General features: G+C 44.3%; 1 protein-coding gene across 3 annotated transcripts in view; it reads right to left on the reverse strand.

Annotated features, from left to right (window-relative positions):
- Positions 1-19,651, reverse strand: part of TSPEAR (thrombospondin type laminin G domain and EAR repeats) — a 213,883-nt gene that overhangs the window by 19,617 nt on the left and 174,615 nt on the right. For all 3 annotated transcript variants that reach the window (XM_069615843.1, XM_069615842.1, XM_069615844.1), the window contains exons 9-11: positions 12,817-13,046; positions 11,257-11,444; positions 934-1,035 (exon numbers count right to left, since the gene is read on the reverse strand). In XM_069615843.1, coding sequence (XP_069471944.1) covers positions 934-1,035; positions 11,257-11,444; positions 12,817-13,046 — 520 coding nt within the window. The remainder of the gene's footprint in view (positions 1-933; positions 1,036-11,256; positions 11,445-12,816; positions 13,047-19,651) is intronic.

Raw genomic sequence — 19,651 nt, forward strand, 5'->3', positions numbered from 1 at the left:
AGTGATCATATTAATTCACAGAAGTAGGGAGCTTTCACAGTATGGGCCACATTAGTTAGAGTAAATATTTCTAACATGAAATCCTCTCATATACGGGGAAAAGATTTGTTTTATTTATTTATTTTATGTCTATAACCCTGGAGACGGAGCCCAGAGGCATACGAGCGCTAAATTATAAGCACTCTTTTCCTTTATGGTTGTGGCCTCTAACACATCAAGGGTGCTTACTCTGAGGCTTAATTAGCCTCACAATAATCTCTGCATACACAACATCACAAAATGAGCACAGCAATGTCATGCCACTGTATGTTGAGTTTTGGCTTTACTTTAGTGAAATCCAGTGCCTCGAGGTTCATGGGCATCATGCTTCCTGTTCACTGCCTTCCTTTAAATATAGAAAATTGCTCCATTTGGTCGAATAAAACCAAAGCGCACTGCTAAAATGATCAGAACACAATTGTTTGTCAAATGAACGCCCAACACTGGTGGCATGAAACCATGTGATTCGTTTATTTAAACCACAATAGTTCTATTCTACCCACCAAAGAACTGGGGTATGGGTTCGGTGCACATTTTAGGATAACCCCAAAATCCAAATCATCTCTTGCTTAATGGCGATCTGATTGTAGTGGTGGGGAGCCTATTGCAGAAAAGCATGAGGGCCGAATCAAAGGGTGGGGCGCATTGATCTGTGCCTCCATTTTGGCCCATCCAAGCAGATGGAAAGATATGTAAAACATCTTCAGCAGGGAGCACATACATACACACGCCAATGCACCATTGGGCACTAAAAGGTCCAAAGTCTTCTCGTCATGGTCACTTACCAAACATCTGCACAGAACCATCTTCAGGGCTTTGCGCACGAGTTCCCAGTTCATTCCCCAGTTGAGACTGAGCAGCCACATACAAGAGATGATCAAACATGGCCCTTACCTGTATATAACGCTGTTCACCAGGAAGGAGGCACCATCAAAGGAGTTGGCCACCACCAGGAACGAGTCACCTCCCACGGAAAAGAACTCCCAGTCGACGGCACTGGTGAGGAAACACAAAGCTTGAACTCATTACACAATCTGTGTTTGCAGTTGCCTGAAGACATCAAGGGGGGAGAAGGGGTGTGTTTGTGTGTGTGTGTGTGTGTAGTTATATTTAAGAAACGATGGAGACATGCTTTTGATTTTAAAAAGAATTGCTTCCAAATATTTCTGTATCTATGCAATTTTTCAGCACAAGTGGTAGCTATATACACTTGTTCCCACTCACTTGTTAAAACTTAGGAAATTACTGAAAAGGGTGGGGGGTGGATTTCCGGATGTGGAGCTTGATATAATAGCTTCCTAGCAAGCATCCTACCCGGTGTGTATTTGCTCCTTTGTAGATTATTGAATTGTGTGATTGTACAGCATTTGGGTGCACGGGCACATATGTTCATACATGTGCACCTATGTAATTAGTAACATACTCATTAAATAGCTGTTCTGTCTTCATCCCAACTTTCAAAACATAAAGCACGCCATTTTCTGCAAGACATCCGTTCTCTGACACGGCAAGCCAAACTCAAGTTTGAGACTTATATGGATTTACATATAAAAAAAATAACATTTGGCAACCAAAAGTTAAACAATATTTTTTTTTTAAAAGAAGCAACTAGTAAAAATATTCAGGAGAAAGAGATCAAGGGATTACAGGGACTGACATGGCAACATTTCCTCATTTGAATACTAAAAGGAACTTTTCTAAATAAAAGGGAAGAGGGGCACATATTTTCAGGAAAGGGGGAGGAAGGGTGATCATGCTGTAAGGGGGCCAGCAGGTGATAGAATCCACACGTGTTACAAGCTTAGGCTAAAATGCATGACTATATAGTGAGGGTCATGGAGCAAAAGATGAGAGGTGAGAATGGACCGGGGGCGCTAGGCGGGCAGTGGATGAGCAAGCACTTCAAACATAGCATCCACCACGGAAAATGCTAAGAAAAAACATGTTTTCACCAAAAGTACTTTTCCAACCTAAGGGCCGAACAATGCAAAGTATACGAAAAGTTGTTTTCCAAACATTTTTTCCAAAATTGAATTTTGAAGTGGCGCCATAAGTAAATTCTTAATTGAAAACTGAGAAAAATACACTGATTTCAGAGAACTAGGCTCTGTGCTCAGTGCACCGGCCTGGTATAGTTAGAGAGGCTCCCTTTTGAATCGGATATGCTTGCTGTCTAAATGAAGAATTCAAACTTGGCACACTAAAGCAATATTTTACTCACACACTAGATTCCTGCAGTCACAGCACATGTTTTCTTTTACCTTGCCAGGAGGATGTTTGTGTTAACTGAAACCACTTAAAACGACTATAAGAGAGTGCACGATTTCATTGAATAATAAATGCAAATCTGCATTGATATCTCTTGAAGGTGGCACGAGTGACCTTGGGACGAGTGACGTCTCCTCACAGAGGTCGTTTGTACTGATTGGAATGAGTGAAATCCGGCCTAGTGAAGTAATATACTTTTTCTTTAACTACATTAGTTATACACGTTGTACGGAGATGGGGGCAACGTAGCTTCAGGATAGCTTGGGTGTCATATGTTGAATATCTCTGTGTTCACGCTCAAATACTGCTACTAAAAATGTACCATACTAACCACCCAAAATTCAAGACCAGAGTTTGCCTTCTTCTACATATTTAAAAACCTGTGATTGTGTGAAATTCGTTTTACTACCTACAAATACCTTTCCGGCAATTCCTGTTGAAAACAGTTTGATAGCATCCCTTATTATGACCCAGACAGAAACTTAAAGTCTGACCATTATCACCTCTTAACCATACCTTCATCCGGATATGTGAACAGTAGTGACTGCCATTCTCCATTCTTTTTTATTTTTATTGTTTTATTTATTTATTTGTAAGATTTACTCAAAGATAAACAAGCAAGTCAGTTAATACAATCAAACAAAACCGTTAATTACACGCAGAATACAATATACAAATAACCATCAAAGAACTAGTATAAACTCAGAAAGTCATCCCAAATCTTTTCATGTAATCTTAACTTCCCTTGTCTCTTATAAATCACCCTCTCCATAGTTGCAAGATCAGACATCCCCTCCATTCTCCATTCTTATTTCTAAGCTCTGGAAGACCCTATGAGTCGTGGTAAGAGTGCTCCTATCTCTCATCAGCTTCACAAAAGATATCAACATCTTCTTTTTCAAATAAGGTGTTTTACCGCTTCTGCCTGCACCTGCCTGCTTTTAGGCTAAAAGTGTCCAGAGATACCAAGATCATTGGGACTCATTTTAGGCTCTCATGATCCCTAAAATAGATGCTAAAAACAGGATTTTAATCGTAATACCTGTTTTAACAACTATTTATTTTTTAACTTAAATGTTTATTGACTTTTTTTGTGTGAGATTCTCTTGAACAAATCCCAAATCCCGCCCCCCGCCCCCTCTGAGAGTAACACACAAAGACCATTCCACCAGTCAGGACAGGGGATCAGTTACATAGGACAGAAGAATAAAAAGTATTGGCTGCACCAGTTCATTGCATACCCCCGTAGCCCCCTGTGACTGTTGGCCTGGTCTAGGGTCAAGTCTCACACTTCATAGAGAGTATTGTGTCAGAGGTCAGTGTTTCAATCTGTCACTACTCCATTTTAAAATAAAAATTCCCCAATCAACATGAAATGATTCCACAGAATCATTAACCACAGCTGAATTTTTCATACGTGAATATGTCTCAGAGTTTCTTCATCTAGTAATTTTTGGAAGGTATGGTATTGCATTACCATTTCTGGGCTAGGGCCACCCTCCCCGCTCTCAGCATCGCTTCACTAATTTCTGGGAATCTTAGATCATTACTAGCATCATCCGGGACGTCCAAGAGAACTTGTAAAGGTTCCAGTTCTGGGGATATACCCACTTTGTCTTTAATTCAACTGAGGACTTCGGAGCAGTAAACCTTTACCTTTGGACATGACCACCACATGTGGTACCATGAACCCGCCTGACCACAGAGTCTGGGGCAGAGAGGGGAGGATCCCAAGAACATCTTAGAAAGTCTCAAGGGAGGTAAGTGCCAAAAGAGCAACACTTTGAAATGATGCTTCATTGCCGTGGTATAGAGATTACCAGAGAACGTTAGTTTATATACTCTGCCCCAGGTAACTTCTGAGATTTCCTGTCCTGATTGTTCGGCCAAAATTGCTTGAAATTCTGTCTCCCTTCTAGCTCCGATGTAACCATCACTTTGTATAGTTTAGAAAGTATTCCCTTTCATGAGGTGGCTTTGTACATGACTTTCTCAAAGGGTGTGAGGGGTCGTGAAATCTTGGGGAACCATCTTGGGTCAGACACAATACCTTTGAGGTGCAAGTGCTCAAATGCATTTAATGATTCAGTTCCCAGAATCTCAGTCAGGGAATTGTATTTAATGAAATGGTCCTCCGAGAACAGTTGTTCGGCTCTTTCTAGCCCCATGTGGGACCATTTTTGTGAGTGGCGAAAGCCCTTCCCACCAACATCCAGCGGGGACCCTCACACCAAGCTTGGCAGAGATGGCCAGGATGAGAGGCGATTATTGAATTCATGCTTTTTCCATAGACTCCACAAGACTGCAAGAGTTGGGCGTTTCCTTATATTGTTGGCGATAGCAACTATTTTGGGTGCTAAAAACGGGATTTGAATCGTATGTGTGGTGCTAAAAACAGGAAATGAATTGTAATACCTGTTTTAACATCTATTTTCGAGATGGAGGGGATTTGGTAGGGCTTTTGCAGGAAGAGCTGGGCCACAAAAAGAGTGTACTAATCTGCCTGTCTCCAACGCTCTACCTGTAAAAACACACATTGGTTTTCACCCAACGGTTTAACGTAGCAGGTTCTTACAATTAGACGGATTCCACAGACTGCATTATAAATTCCTCCTGCAATTGTTAATTGGTGTTTACACTTTTTCCAAGACATAGGCCCTCATTACGACCTTGGCGGAGAACCATGGTGCTATTTGCACCATGGTCCATGGCGCTAAGCTGCCAACTCCGCCATGGTGGTTGGCGGACTTACCGCCCCATTCCGACCTTGGCGGGGCGGTAAGTCCCCAATCCCCATTTACCCTTCCCCATTCCCATTTCTGCCCCATAGGGTATAATGGGAGTGGGGAAGGCGTTAATTACGCCACCGTAAATTACGGTGGCGTAATTAACAACAAGGTCCCTTAGCGCCATGGATTTTAACGCCTGCTAAAAGCAGGCGTTAAAATCACCATGGCGCTAAGGGAACTCGTACTCAGGCGGAAAGGGGCGCCATGGTTAACGCCGGCGTAAACCCCTTTCCGCCAGGGTCGTAATGAGGGCCATAGTGTTATGGCAATTTCGTCTGTTGTAACAATTGTTTTTTACACTATGTATTGGAAATAATGGAAATTGCACATAGGGGGGCAAAATGCATGAAAGCACAAAAGCTGCACGTCGCCTGCGTGTGATTAACAATTTGTTTAAAATGCGGCCCACAGTGTGCACTACAAACCTCAAAACTACTGTCTAAAAGGTCAGTAGTTACCTCAAACAAATGACGTACGAGGTTCTAGTCTGTAATGTAAGATAGTGTCTGTGTGTTACATGTAACCTTTTAAATAATATATCTGTTGGTAGCTCTCTACCTGTGCACATATGCATGCACAAACACACAAACACCCACACCATACTGCGCTTGAGACCACATCTCTACAGGTAGGCAGTTGGTCTAAACCAGAATAAAGCACTGTGCTTTTATGAACTTGATAAGCATTAATGCACAGAACTGCCTAGGGCAGGAATTACTGATTTTACTTGGATGTGCTGCTTTTGGGCTTAACCCCGTGGTTTGCATCATCCGTGCATGACCTCTGAGCTGCCGATTGACACTGCTGCCTCTTCCCTTCTTCATCTTCCGGCTCCGGAACTGGGCTTCCCCTCCATTCCTCATCCAGGAGAGAATTGACCCTGTGTTCCACTTCATCCCCATTTCCCTTGCAGGCTGCGTTTGGAATCGCTGCCCCTTCATCGCCTTCCCGAAGCTACTGCAACTGTGTTTCTGTCCTGCCTGCTGCTCTGTAAACTTTTGTGTGACGTCCACAGCGTGGCACAACAGGAGCAGGAAGCTTGTTAGACTGCGACAGCTGCTGCATGCCATTCCGTCTGTGATCATTGTTTTCTGAGTTGTGATGCCCATCTGTGTTCCTGTGGCAAGAAGCCCAAATCCAAACTGAGATGTACACATACCACACATGATCCCCATACCATCTGCATGGAGCAATGGGACCCAATGAAGTGATAATGCTGAGACGAATTCCTGGCAAGTGCCTCACCTGATATGTGCCTGGCGGGAGGGTTGGCAGGCCCGTCTCCTAGGAGATGAATCCCAGGATATCAAGGTAAATTGGCCATATCTTATGGAGATGAGGGTATTTGTAGAATTGCATGTGCTTCCAACACAAACACCAAAACTAGCCTCTTAATGCATGACGATTAAGCCTTCACATAACACCCAAGGCTTTGGATTTAATAATAGCAGTGCCATCAAGTCACCATCCTTAGTTGCCATGCTTTTCCCTCATTCTTGAGTTACCTGGCATGGTCTGACTGCAGAGTAACTTGGCTATAGGTCGGATTGATGCCGTACCTAGGATCCCACTATGAGGATTATCCCAGAACTTCCCATAGTGTGGGAATTACCAGCAATTGACCAAGATCTCTAAATTAGCAGACATTGAAAGCTAGTTCTGCATGTAAAGTCAGATAATTCCATTTGCTTTTTTATCCACTTGTATAGCACAAGATTCTCAAGGTGATGTGTTGGTGCCTCGATGAAAAATGATAATGTAAGAAATTAAGATCACCAATGGAAGAGCCAAGCCACAGAACCTTAAGGAATCCTCTTGGGATCTCAATTGTATGGGTAATTTGTTCCACAATTTTGCCACTAGGAATGAAATGGAGCGAATTTTAACCCCTATACGAGGAATGGTGAATAAACTGGCACAGGAGGCTCAGAGATTACAAGGTGGTTTATTTTTACTAAACCTGTCCGCAGAGAACTTTGGCAAAGAGTGATAAATATCTCAAGGGCCAAACACAGTATCGTAGATTGAATACAGTGGCAAACCTGCAGCCGGTGTTGGTCCAGGAGCGCAGGGGAGACGTGATCACAAATGGCGAGGGGGAGAAGCAGGTGGGCTGCTACATTTTGGATAGAGGCAGAGCTTCACCTCACTGATGAGGTCCAACACGGCTGAAACACGTGTCTGTGGTTTCTGTTGGTAATCTTGTTGAGAAGAGAATTGCCATAGCATTTTGGTGCTGGACTGCCCATGTTGGCGGGGCAAAGACTGATATGCAAATGGTTATTTCCCTTCTGTGAAAAGTACAGTGAGCTAAAGTATGGCTTGCGGACTCAAGTGGGTACCTTCCCAAAGAACAAGTCATTTAGCTGTGTTCGTTCTCGCATAGCGGCGCCTATGACTATTTTTTATTACCTTCTGGATATGCTGCAACTGAGCAATCTGCTTCTGAGGCAGAACCAGACAGTGTGGTCCAAAGGAGAAATTTCATTAAGCGGTGTAGCATTGGAATATGTAAAAAATTTGAGCCAGTGTGGCCTGCGGACAGAGATCATCTGATGTATAATGGATAACCGTGCATTCTGCATGACTTCCAGACAAACCTGGAAGACCAGGCTGGCTTGGTGCCAACGTTGTCAGGGCAGAGGGGAACATTTTACCATTGATGGGATCATTTCAATAATTAGTACCCGGCATGGGTGTGTCCGCGGGATACACGTAACTTGTTTGGCTCGTTTCCGAGCCATACCACGGTGTAATCCTGTGGACGCACCTACGTGCCTGCGTTTGTCCCCGGCAGGGGGGGTGTGGCAGCCCCTTAGCCAATGAAGAGGCTCGAAACGGGGCAATCCCCGCTCCGAGTCTCCACAATGCTGGAGGCTGCCTTCGTCTCCCGGCGGGGACTCAGGTAAGTTTTTTTTCCATCCACTCCCCTCCAAACTATCCCCACCCCACCCTCCCAACCCCACTTACCTTCTTTTTCCTTCTTTTCTCAGGAGCGAACGCGCTGGGAACACTTCTGTTCCCAGCGCTTCCACTCCCGATGGCTGCCATGGAAAGGGAAAATGGACTAAGTTTTCCCTTTCCCGCCGGACATTTTATTTGATTTATTTTATGTATTTATTTATTCTTCTTCTGTTCCGAAACACAGAAAAAAATTATATTAGTACCCCGGTCTAACGGGCCGGGGTACAAATACTACAGCCCTGGGGGCATTACCTGGGGCGTTATTGGCCCGCCGTCTCGTGGCTTATTGCCACAATAATCTTAGGTGTTATAGGGTTCAATCTGAGACAGTTTTCATTGTGCCATATTAGCTGCTTCTCCATGAGCAACCTGGGAGGTGCCGTCAACCAATGGGAATGCTCAGAACGTGGGCTGTATTCATTAAGGAAAGCCTGCATTCTAAGCATTTTCATTGGTGACGGGCGCTTCCCTTCCCTTCTCCGTTCCTCCTTCACCATTTAGCACCAGTGTAGTTTCCTACATGGGTGCTAATGGTGTCCTTTTTTTAAAAATGGGAAAAAATGAAACTTACCTTTGTGGTGCGGCTCGGCTCGGGCAGTGCTGCTCTTCAGGACGTTTGTTGTCCATGATGATGTTACAGTCATCAACATGGAAAAAGGATTTCCCTGATAGCAGCACTGCCGCAGCCTAGCCGCACCACAAAGGTAAGTTTCTTCTTTTGTTTTTAGATACAGCACCATTAACACCCATTTAGAGACACTACACGGGTGCTAATGGTGATATTATCCGAGGCGGCGGTCCCACCCTGTTGGTAACAGCACTGACGTCCTGGTTAAGGGGCCCTCGCTTCACTTGGGTCCTCAACTTGGGCGGCAGACAGTTACCAACATGTCATCCTGCTGCCTCCGTTCATATGCCCTCAGTGTGTACCTACAATGGAATTCCAAGGAATGCTCATATAGTCCATGACTAACAGGTTCAAAATGCAGCATCAGCAGGGATACTGGTCCTGTCCTCTCCACAGCCCTCTGCATTCTAAACCACTGCTTCCTCTCAGGAATCACGAAAGCCACTGGATGACTGGCAGAATTGCAAAATCCACCAAACGCTGTAGGATTGGCAGGGCAGAGGATTGCAAGAGGCCTTTAGAGTAGGAGAGAGACACTCATTGCGCAAGGGAGGGGGCTGGGGGGGCGTCCATCCAGCAACGGTCAACATGAAAGAGAGGAGCATCATAAAAGAGGGATCCAGTCAGGGAAAGTCAATAAGGACACGGGGTGGAGTCAGAGGAAGGGGTTCAGTCAGACAAAGGGTAACCAGGAAGTAGGAGTCAATGAATTGTCCATTCAACCGACACAACAGGGGGCAGAGTCGAGGGAGTGTTTGAGTCAGGGTAAATGCTGGCCATGAGTGGTGTCGGGGACAGCAGAAAAAGGGCTCCAGACAACTAAAAGTAGACAAGCAAGTGCTGGAGTCAATACAAAGGCTCCACTCAGATACAGGGCGGTATGTTGAGCCAGAGGAAGTCCCAGCTGGGGGTAGCACAGTAGTTTAGGACGTGGAGCGAGAGGAGGGCTCCAGGGAGGCAAAGTGCTGCATGGAAGGAAGTCAGAGATGCGCTTCACTCTGGCGAAAGGCTGTAGAACTGGGGTGGAGTCAGTGAAAAAGCTGCCCCAATCAACAAATAGCAGAAGTGAAGCAATTCAGTCAGGGGAGGGGCTTCAATTAGACAAAGGGCCACAGGGCAGGGTTGGTGTATGAGGAGGGTTTTATATAGACAATGGAACACAGTCCCGGAGGAGTAAATGGTGGACTACAGATTTGCATAGGGCTGCAGGAGTCAAACCAAAAGCAGGACCAGACAGTCAATGGGATGCAGGGATGGGGTCAGTGAGGGCTCAACTTAAACCAAAGGGCCCCAGATTAAAGTGCATGGTCAAAGCAAGGACAGGGAAGTACCCAAGTAACTTTCATGGATGTACTGTTCTTTCCCATGTATTACCAAAAGCAGGTAAAGTTCCCAACTTTTTTATCGGGGGATCAAGACTCAAAGGGAACTAACTCAAAAGAGAGCAAAACATAAAGCATAAAGGTGAGTCTGATACCCCTCTTTCCATTGCCCCAGTATTCTGAAGTGAAACCACAATTACACAATAGACAGATACCTATTACATGTGTTCCTATCTAAAGTCATGAACCCACTGCATATACAGTACTTACAAAAATAATTTCAATTTTATTATTATCACATGTTGTATTCGACAAAGGAGGGGAGGAGAATACAACAGGGTTTTATATTATTCTGACCACTTTGTTTGCATGAAAAAAATCACACAATTAATTGGCATGGGTATTGTAGATGACTGTCATCTAGAATACCCATGCCAATTAATTGTGGGATTTTCTTCATCGAATTGGTGCTTGGTGCACCTTTTTTTGAGATTTATAGAGCTTTTTAATTATTGGCAAATTGTTATAAAATGTGTAACACTGTGTATGTGGCAATCTCTGCCTTTTTAATGTTATACAACATGTGATAATAATAAAATTGAAATTATTTTTGTAAGTACTGTATATGCAGTGGGTTCATGACTTTAGATAGGAACAAATGTAATAGGAAGAAATGTCTATTGTGCAATTGTGGTTTCACTTCAGAACACTGGGGCAATGGAAAGAGGTGTATCAGACTCACCTTTATGCTTTCTGTTCTTTCCCATGCCACACATGCCAGATTAATGTTAGGAGTCGATAGGAAAGTCATCTGGGGCCTAAGCCTAGAGATAGCCCATGCAGTGTACATTAGGTTTAGTTGTCTATCATTGTAGAATGGTAATAGGAGGAAAAGACTAGACTGATGCTATCAACCCATGCAGCCATGTTGGGTGTACCATAAGGAAGCACTGACACAGCCGTGACTCGTCAGCGTCAGGAGAAGAATGCTGGATATAGATAGAAAGAATAGAGACGCTAGGAATGCGGATTTGTACTAGTTGTTAGAGCCGCATTGCTGTTAGAATAGTTGCTAAGTGCAGAGACTGGTGAGAGTTGCTAAAGGATGTCCTGGGAGCCATGTCCAAGAGAATACATTCTTACATAAATTCAATGAATTCAGGATGAAGCATGAATTTAGGCACAGAAGGACAGTGTCAGGAGTAGACCCCGAGGTCTGCTGCGGGATTTTAAAATCTGCTCTTACCTAAAGGTGAGGATGTCCTGGAACTTGACGAACATCTGCGCCGTGATGTTGAGCTCGTAGATGGCCGAGTTGATGGCGTACGAATTGTTCTGGACGAGAGTGCCACTGTCGTAGCTGTGACTGTTGGCCACCGCTAAGAAGATTCGATCCTGGATGCGGAACACTTCCCAGTCTGCTGCGCCAAAGGTCTACGGAGGAAACGTTGGCAAACACAGATCACAACACACCCTAATCATCAAGGAGACAACTGTGGCCCAGGCGTGCAGAGATGGGAGCATTGGCAATAGCACAATCAAAGCAGCTTTGATTGTGCTTTTGCAACAGCTTTGAAACAGAAAAACAATCTTTTAAGACTCATTTCCTTTTTTTCTAATCTAGTAGTTCCAGTATTTGATGTCACTTGCACCTGGGGAAGACCATGGCTAGTGGCGCATAAAAACACAATGGTACAACAAAACCCTTGAAATTCACTGGAAAACCCCAGTTGAGGTGCAGTTAAGATCCACAGATATAACCCAACAAAACCTTTGAAATTCAGTCGATGTGGGAAGTCATGACCATCGTAACGCAGCGCGTTCCCATTGCAAAGCCCATGAGCACATACATATTACAAGAGAAAGGATTCATAATGGCATTATGGGGTACATCAAGGGGAGCGCGTCCAGTTAAGCAGGTCATGACTTCCCACATCCGCTAAATTTCAAGGGTTTTGTTGCATTAAATCTGTGCATCTTAACTGCACCTTAACTAAGGTTGTTTTAGTCAATATATATATATATATATATATATATATATATATATAAACACAGTGCTCTTTTTGTCAATCTCAAGATTATGAGAGAGCAGGAGTGAGAAAGTCCTGCAGGGATTAAAATCTGTGACACACACGTACACAGTGGTGGGTCTGGCCTTGAAGGGGGGTACAGGATCTTGTCATGGGCTTAAGGGAGGGAGAAGGGCCACACCGTTTCAAAATGGAAAAGCAAAGTTGACCTTTTAAGAAAATATGAGCTTTTCCACCATTTGGGGGTCAATAATGCTTATTGAAAATGTTCTTTAAACAGGGGGCAGAGTTAAGCATAAGCAGAGAAAACCATTTTATTCGGTTATTGTTTGGTCTCTTTTGCAGAACCTACTGTAAAATAAGGTAGGTTAAGCAGCTACTGGGTGCTGTTTCGATCTTATTTATGTTTTCCTTATTTACCCCTCTTTGCCTTTTTATATTTTCTTTCCCATGTAAGCATGGTCTTTTAAATGTACGGGGAATGCCTGTTTACAATAATAATTTCCTGTACAAACTCTGTGGCTCTTTTTCTAGAGTATACAATCTTCCTCTGCTAGAACATCAGTTTTCAAGGGGTATTAGAAAATATATACTATAAATATCCTTAGGACACAAAAAGGTGTACTTTGATCAACTGGGAAGATTCACAAATTCCAGACAATTAAACCCTTGATTCTTCAGCTTGGAAGCTTTTAACTCATCAAAATTCATATTGCCAGGAAATGAAAAGATGGAATTCCGGGTCTCACCCCGTCATCAATCCAGTGAGTCCTTACCATAATTGACTGGAAGAGATGGAACATTCCACCAAGCCAGATGTAGAGGTGGGAATCGATCCTTGTGGATGTGCCATTGAACGTGTTTGCCACCACCAAGAAGGAATATGGCCCGATGGTGAAATACTCCCAGTCATAAGCACCGGATGTGGGAATGGTCTGGTTGGCTTCGAACAGCTGCGTCGTGGAGTTCCATTTGTAAACAACACTGTTAATGTTGTGATTGTCACCTGAAGAAGAACACAAACAATACTTAATTGGAAGAAAACTAAGGAGTAATAATTCCAGGAAAAACACTAAGAGCACAATGAGAGGGCTGCAACTCAGCAATCTTAGTGGACGAACAGCCCTGACAACACAAGGAGCCCCTTCTCTGTGAAGTATGTTTACAGAAAGAATTTCAGGCATTTCCAGGAACTTTTAGTTGTGTTCCTAGCCCTATGCTGCCCAAGACTGAGCCACACTGCTCATGTTAGGGTGAGCGCATCTCCATCTGTCTGGTGCGCAAGGTTACTCTTCATAGTGAAGATTTTGCTGCATGCATCTGGGAAGCTGATGGTGGGATGACGGACAGGGGACTAACATCCAATTTGTTAAGAGCATACACATGGCATGCTGTAAGTGATCTTCAAGACTCTCCATGTGACACATTGAGCAATAGAGACAAGCAATACTGTAATACTTATGAGAGAAAAACATATATGAAAAAATATTAGCACCAGACAACACAAACCATTCAACTGCACCTGGAAAACTAAGGACTAGATACAGAGAACAAAGAAAAAGGCTTCTGAGAGAGTCGCTATCTCCATGTATAGTCAGCCATGTCTCACATTTAGCCATGGTGTGTAAGATAGCCGTATCCTGCACTTAGCCTAATTATGCGAAACTGACTACTCTCCCCCACTTAGCCTAATTATGTAAAATAGCTATATTCTGCATTTAGCTATTGCAAAGATTAGCCACGCGTCAATCTTAGATGGATTGTTGGGGGTATGAAATTAACCACACTTAGATGGACTGTTGGGGGTAGGAAATGTACTACACTTAGATGATTTGTTGGTGTTAGGAAATGTACCACACTCAGATAGATTACTGGGGGTAGGAAATGTACCACACTATGCTTGGGAGCATAGATAATTTGGTAGGCACAGGAAGGTAATCAGGACATGGGAGTCCTCTTCCAACTGCACAAACTACTCACACATACCTCCTGATATACTGACTCTCCACTCTGCACCATACAACATTGGAATGCAGCTACCCCCCACGATTAATTCGGCCTAACTGCACACATAATTATGCACCACCTTGCATACCTCAACAACCTTTTGAACGCAGCTATTCCCCAGGATAAATTCGAAGTGTATGCAAAGAGGTAGTGGAACTATGTTCCCTGTTGTCCTGTGCCCGCTTCTAACAAACCCCATCACCATGCCCCTCCTACACACTATCCCCGCAAACACACCTGCTGTTTAAGGGAATGTTTAGTGCAGTGCAAGTTTCAACTTCTTCCAGAATGGTTTCTTTTTTAAATAAAAGTATAGGAACAGTAAAGCTTAAAAAGAAAAAGTAGAGGAGCACCGCTCCCAACCACTACCGCCCACTTTGTCCACTTCCCTTGAGGTCCATTTATATGCACTTATGACAACAAAGAAGCTTGTTTCGGCTTCGTCACAAAAAACACTTGCTGCAGCAGGGATATGCGGGAGGCGAGCGTGAGTGGGGGGGATTTGTCACCCAAATAAGTGTGAATGCTGGGATGTAAAAGCAGGAAAGGTAGTATTTGCGTGTGAAACAGCTTCTGCTCACTACTCAAATCTGTGCCTTTTCATGAGACATTTAAAGGAGATTTTTTTAAGTGTCTCATCACTTTCCCCATGCTGGCTGGAAAAATACAACTACCATCATGATCATCACTTAACTTGTTTTTATAAAGATTTGCATATCTGACAGTTTGGTTTAGTATGTGACTTGTGTACTTTTTAAGACATCCATGTTTGATAGATTGCTTTAGCTCTAGAAATTAATACATTGATGAATATTTGTACAAACCGGAATTGAGAAAATATGTGGTCAGGTGCCAAAATCGCTGACAGGATTGAAAATCTGCCTTCACTATTTAAAGGGGAAGTTCACTCAAAAATATTATTGTCTCAAAAGATGGGCCATAATAAAAAATATATACAAAAAATATTTTTAAAGAAAGTTCCTATGTAAAATGTCAACCAAATGCGACTCAAAGTAAAAAATTTCAAGCACTAGGAGGCATCCATTTTGTGAAATGAATGAGCCTCCTGTGCTTGTTTTAAGCTCTGCTCCCGCGGCAATAATGAAGCAAAAGCCACCTACAGGTAGCTTTTGCTTATTACAACCGGAGAGCAGAGACTGCTGTCATGCTCCTTCCTCCCACGTGCTGCTGGTGAGTGCTTCCTTGTGCTGTTATTTTCCTGCTTTCCTGGACTCCCCTGAGCTGCGGGAGCCCAGGAAATTTAAAGCGAAAGTCCAGGCAGTTATAAATACAACGTTGTTGTATTTATGATTTCCGTGGCTTCGTTTTTAAGTCTCACGGGGAGACTTAAAAAGAATGTTCCAGCAATTATAAATACAACATTGTTGTATTTATGTTCGCTGTGGCTTTAGTTCGAAGTCTCCCGATCTCCCCCTAGCCGGGGGAGCCTGGGAGACTTAAAGCAAAAGTTTGTATTTATAATTGGGAGCCCAGGAGACTTAAAAAGAATGTTCCGGCAATTATAAATACAACGTTGTTGTATTTATGATCACCATGGCTTTCTTTTCAAGTCTCCCGACGAACCCGGGAGCAGCCCGGTGGGGGTGCATGCGGTCCCCTGTAAATATTCCGAGCACCCCCTCAACATCGGTACCACGTATCATAAAAGTCATAATTTTCTGGTACACTGCATGCAAACTCCCGTATACCGTTCCTGCACCCTGCTACACTGCTTACGAGAACCCCCAAGTCTGATCGGAACCCCGACTGCATGCACGCACCCCTAAATCCGACACCCAATCTAACCTCTGTGCAGAGAGTCCTCTGTACGCCTGCCTTTGGGTAGCGGATAGGTTGAGTGCATTGTATGGTCATTTCCTTGACGAGAGGTTGCTCGGACCTTGTAACACCAACATTTTCCCTTGTTCGTCCCCATTTTGTGTGTTGCACCCCCTACTCTGCCCTATGCACAAGCCACGGCCACGCTCTGCAAGGTGTCTCGTGCAAGGCACTTGGCCGCTTGCAGAGACATGCCAAGAGTGTGCGAAGTCCCCGCAAAGTACGAAAAAGTCCTGCGCAGACGATTCCATGAATCGACAAACCGAGTTTTTCGTGCGCTCTGGCACGTAATGTCACGATTTTCCACGCAAATAATTCCATGAATCAGGGCCTTAATCGCAAAAAGTCATGAACTGGCGATTAATGGCTGATTTCCCTTCAATGCCCCGGTTTATTTTTTTTTATCCCAATCTGACTCTGTTAGCAACACAAATTTGCAGTATACCAGAACGACTCACTTGGTGCTCTTTTGAGAAGGCCGAGTTCACCTTTTAGTTCGCATACTATTTGTATTTAAGAACTCAGACGCCAGACATTTCACAAACATGAGCACCTCGGTATTGGCCAAGGAGCTGGAGTCACGGTTCACTGCACCCTGCCATGTGCGCTTGCATTTAGCATGTATAATGGTGGGCCCGTCTGCACGCTCACAACAATACAGCTATATGCAACTCTATCCTGCATTGCAAAGGTACAAATGAACGTCCACGATATGAAATTAAAATAAGACTATGCATTCTGGTGGACAGTAGGGCAACAACAGCAGCTTCAGGCACGTCCAAGTGCATAACATAGGACAAAAAACTAATTAAACTAATTGGAAAATATAGTCGATTTAAATATCAGGTTGGAACTGAGTTTCAGATGTCAGAGAATGAAAAAAGAAAACACAATGAAAAGCAGTAATTGTATTGCAGTTAATGTGACGTTAAGTTAAGGAGTCATAATGGAGGAGTGGGGGTAGCAGGTGTCACTCTATTGCAACTTGACTCCAATTTTGCCATGGCGACTGATTCTATTTGTATTTGGCTGTTTCTTACGCGCAGCAGCCCGCAGGCATCAGGGCGCGGAGAGGACAGGTCGAAAGAAAGAGATAAAGAAAGGAGGAGGACATTAGCAGCGCATTGGGAAGCTTAAGAAAATAGTTTTCAGTGTTTTTTTGAAGGTGGGGAAATTGTCTTTGCAGCGAAGGTTTATCGCTAATTCATTCCATGCTACAGCAGCCCTCACAGGGTAGGAGTGCTCGTTTAAATCTAGGGCGGATCAATCTCATAGAGTCTCTAGATCTGGAAGTCCAGTCTTGAAAGCCACCCTTGATATGGCTACCATGTATTCTTCACAGTTTTTTTAAACAAACTATGCCTTTGAGGAGAACTGGCCTATAGGCAGGGTGTTAAGTGGGCCGGGGCTAGCCAGAAGCGGAGCTGCAGCAGGTTCTGAAAATTGTGTTCGAGATGGGGCCATTCCCGGGCCCCTGAAGTCCCCTGCTAACCACAGCCCACCAGCTGGTAGTAGGCAATGCTTTTTTTTGTAAAGTCTGAAGCTCTCGCATGTAACCGAGAGCTTCAGGGAAAAAATCCTGCCCTTGTCATTGTGTCGCCGACCTTCCTAGATCTCTTATGAAAGGGGTGTCTGGTGGGGTGTCAGCGACACAATCAAAAGGCGAGGCTTTTTTTTTAAAGCCTGAAGCTTTCACGTGCAATCGCGAACTTCAGGCTTTACAAAAAAAGCCTAACTTTTCAACCCCCTGACAGGCACCCCTTTCATTTGAGATGCAGGGAGCTTCTCCAGTGAAAGGGGTACTTGGCAGGAGGTCAGTACCGCAATTAAAAGACAGGGAAACCCTTCCCTGACCTGAAGGCTGCCTGTTAGGCCACGACCCCCGCCCTTTTGGAAAATCAAGCAAGGGGCGTGGCTTAACAGGCAGCATTCAGGTGATGTAAGTGTTGCCTCCTAATTGCGGAACCGACCCCTTGCCAGGCCACGCCCGCTAAGACCCTCTGCTCGAGTGTGCACGCCACTTCAAGTACTGCCTAAAGGGAAATCAGGAAGTGTTCCGATAGGCCAGTGCATCTGAAAGGCCAATCAGGCGCTGAGGTCACATTCAAGCACGTCAGATGAGACCAAAAGAGAGGTCACAGAAAAAGTGTTCTGCAGTCAACATTGTCTTCAGAGAGGTTTTCTTAACATGGGATCACTTTCACAGTGCATCCAGTGACTGAACAGTGACCACTGGGTGTATTTGCCTGCTTTCTCTACAGGGTTTATGGGTACAACGGAAAAGTGCGTCTCAGGGGTAAACTTCTCCAGGAAAGAGGCTTTAAGAGTTTACCTCTTCTACACTTGGCTTAGCGCTTACTTAAAAAGTAAGACAGGTCAGTGAGTTACAGCACCGGATGCAAAAATCTGTGCCTTTCAGGGAGATTTTTCAGAAACCCTGTGATGGTGTGTTCTAAAAGAGCAGCCAAGTTGTGTCAAAACAGCGTGCTTATCAAGAGAGTATAACTTTTCTAAATGGGTAGTATAGCAGGGCAGTAAGGTGTCACTCCCAGGAGGGGCAGGAGCTAGTAACAAAGTACAATTGGGCCCATATAAAATGCATAGATCCCCTCTCCCTCCAAAAACCAAATACAGGAGCAAAGCGTAACACAGGGAGGTACAGGCCGAGGTGGTTTTAAAAATGAAGAAGTAAAACAGGTTAATCGGTTCAGGAAACAGGCCCCAACAGGGGCAACAAATAGTAATAAAATAATTTAGTACAATACTGGGCCTAGTGAGATCCCAGTTTACCCAACAGAGACAGTAGAAAACATGCAACCACCATTTACTACAGTATGGCCATTATTTGCAATGGAAAATAATTAAATGGAGTGATTTATTATAACTGAACTCTATGTAAAGTCACCAGTACCTCATAAAATTATATGAATTATCCAAAATGTCCAAGTCCAGATAAGTGAACTTTAGGTCCCTTTTAAGGAATGAGTAAAGTTTCCAAGTGTTTTCCTCACAGGACTCACCAGGACAAATCAAACAGGCCTTCCGTGGTGATGGTAAAAGGTTAGGTAAGTTATTTCTTTTACCGACAGGTTGAGCAGGAGGAACATCCAGCCAGACGGGGCCAGACGGGGAGCCGCAGGATGCCCAAAGGAGTGCTCTAGCCCAAGGGTCAAGAACCAGCAGGCCAGGGAGGGAGCCCAAGCCCTCACTTTCCCATTGTGTTCTGCGGTAGATGGGGGGGCAATATCCACCCCTCCCGGACCAAAGAGACCCTGGAGGAAAGGACCAACTACAGAATTAAGGTCTAGGGACCCGAGGACAGGTGTTCACCCTAATGGCTGCCGCAAACGTGGCCCAGGATTGGCGGGTGTGTGGGTATGTATTCCTGTAGGGAATCGGTCCGGCTAGAACTAAGCAAACGGGGTCTCCACAGTGGCTGAAACCCATGACGCAGCCTGAACCTAGATAGAGATGCTGTGGACACACAAATCAAAACACAGTGTAACATCAAATTGGTGAGAACTTAAGACCTAGTTAGCCAGCTACTTCCTCTTCCACTAGTGTGAACTTGTAGCATAGTTGAGCTATTTGGAGGTTGTAGATTCGAGCTCAGGTGCCTGGATTGAACGGTGTGTGGTTGCTATAGGTCTTATGTGGATTATGTTGGGAGTCGTGTGTTGGGTGCAGCAGTGTGCTCTGATTGCCATGCACTGTTCTTGCCTCTGCAGCTGGAGCGAACTGACGCAGGTGCAAAAGTTGTAAGGT

Source organism: Ambystoma mexicanum, chromosome 9 (genome assembly GCF_040938575.1).
Source record: "Ambystoma mexicanum isolate Mex_15411 chromosome 9, UKY_AmexF1_1, whole genome shotgun sequence".
NCBI classification, from domain to species: domain Eukaryota; kingdom Metazoa; phylum Chordata; class Amphibia; order Caudata; family Ambystomatidae; genus Ambystoma; species Ambystoma mexicanum.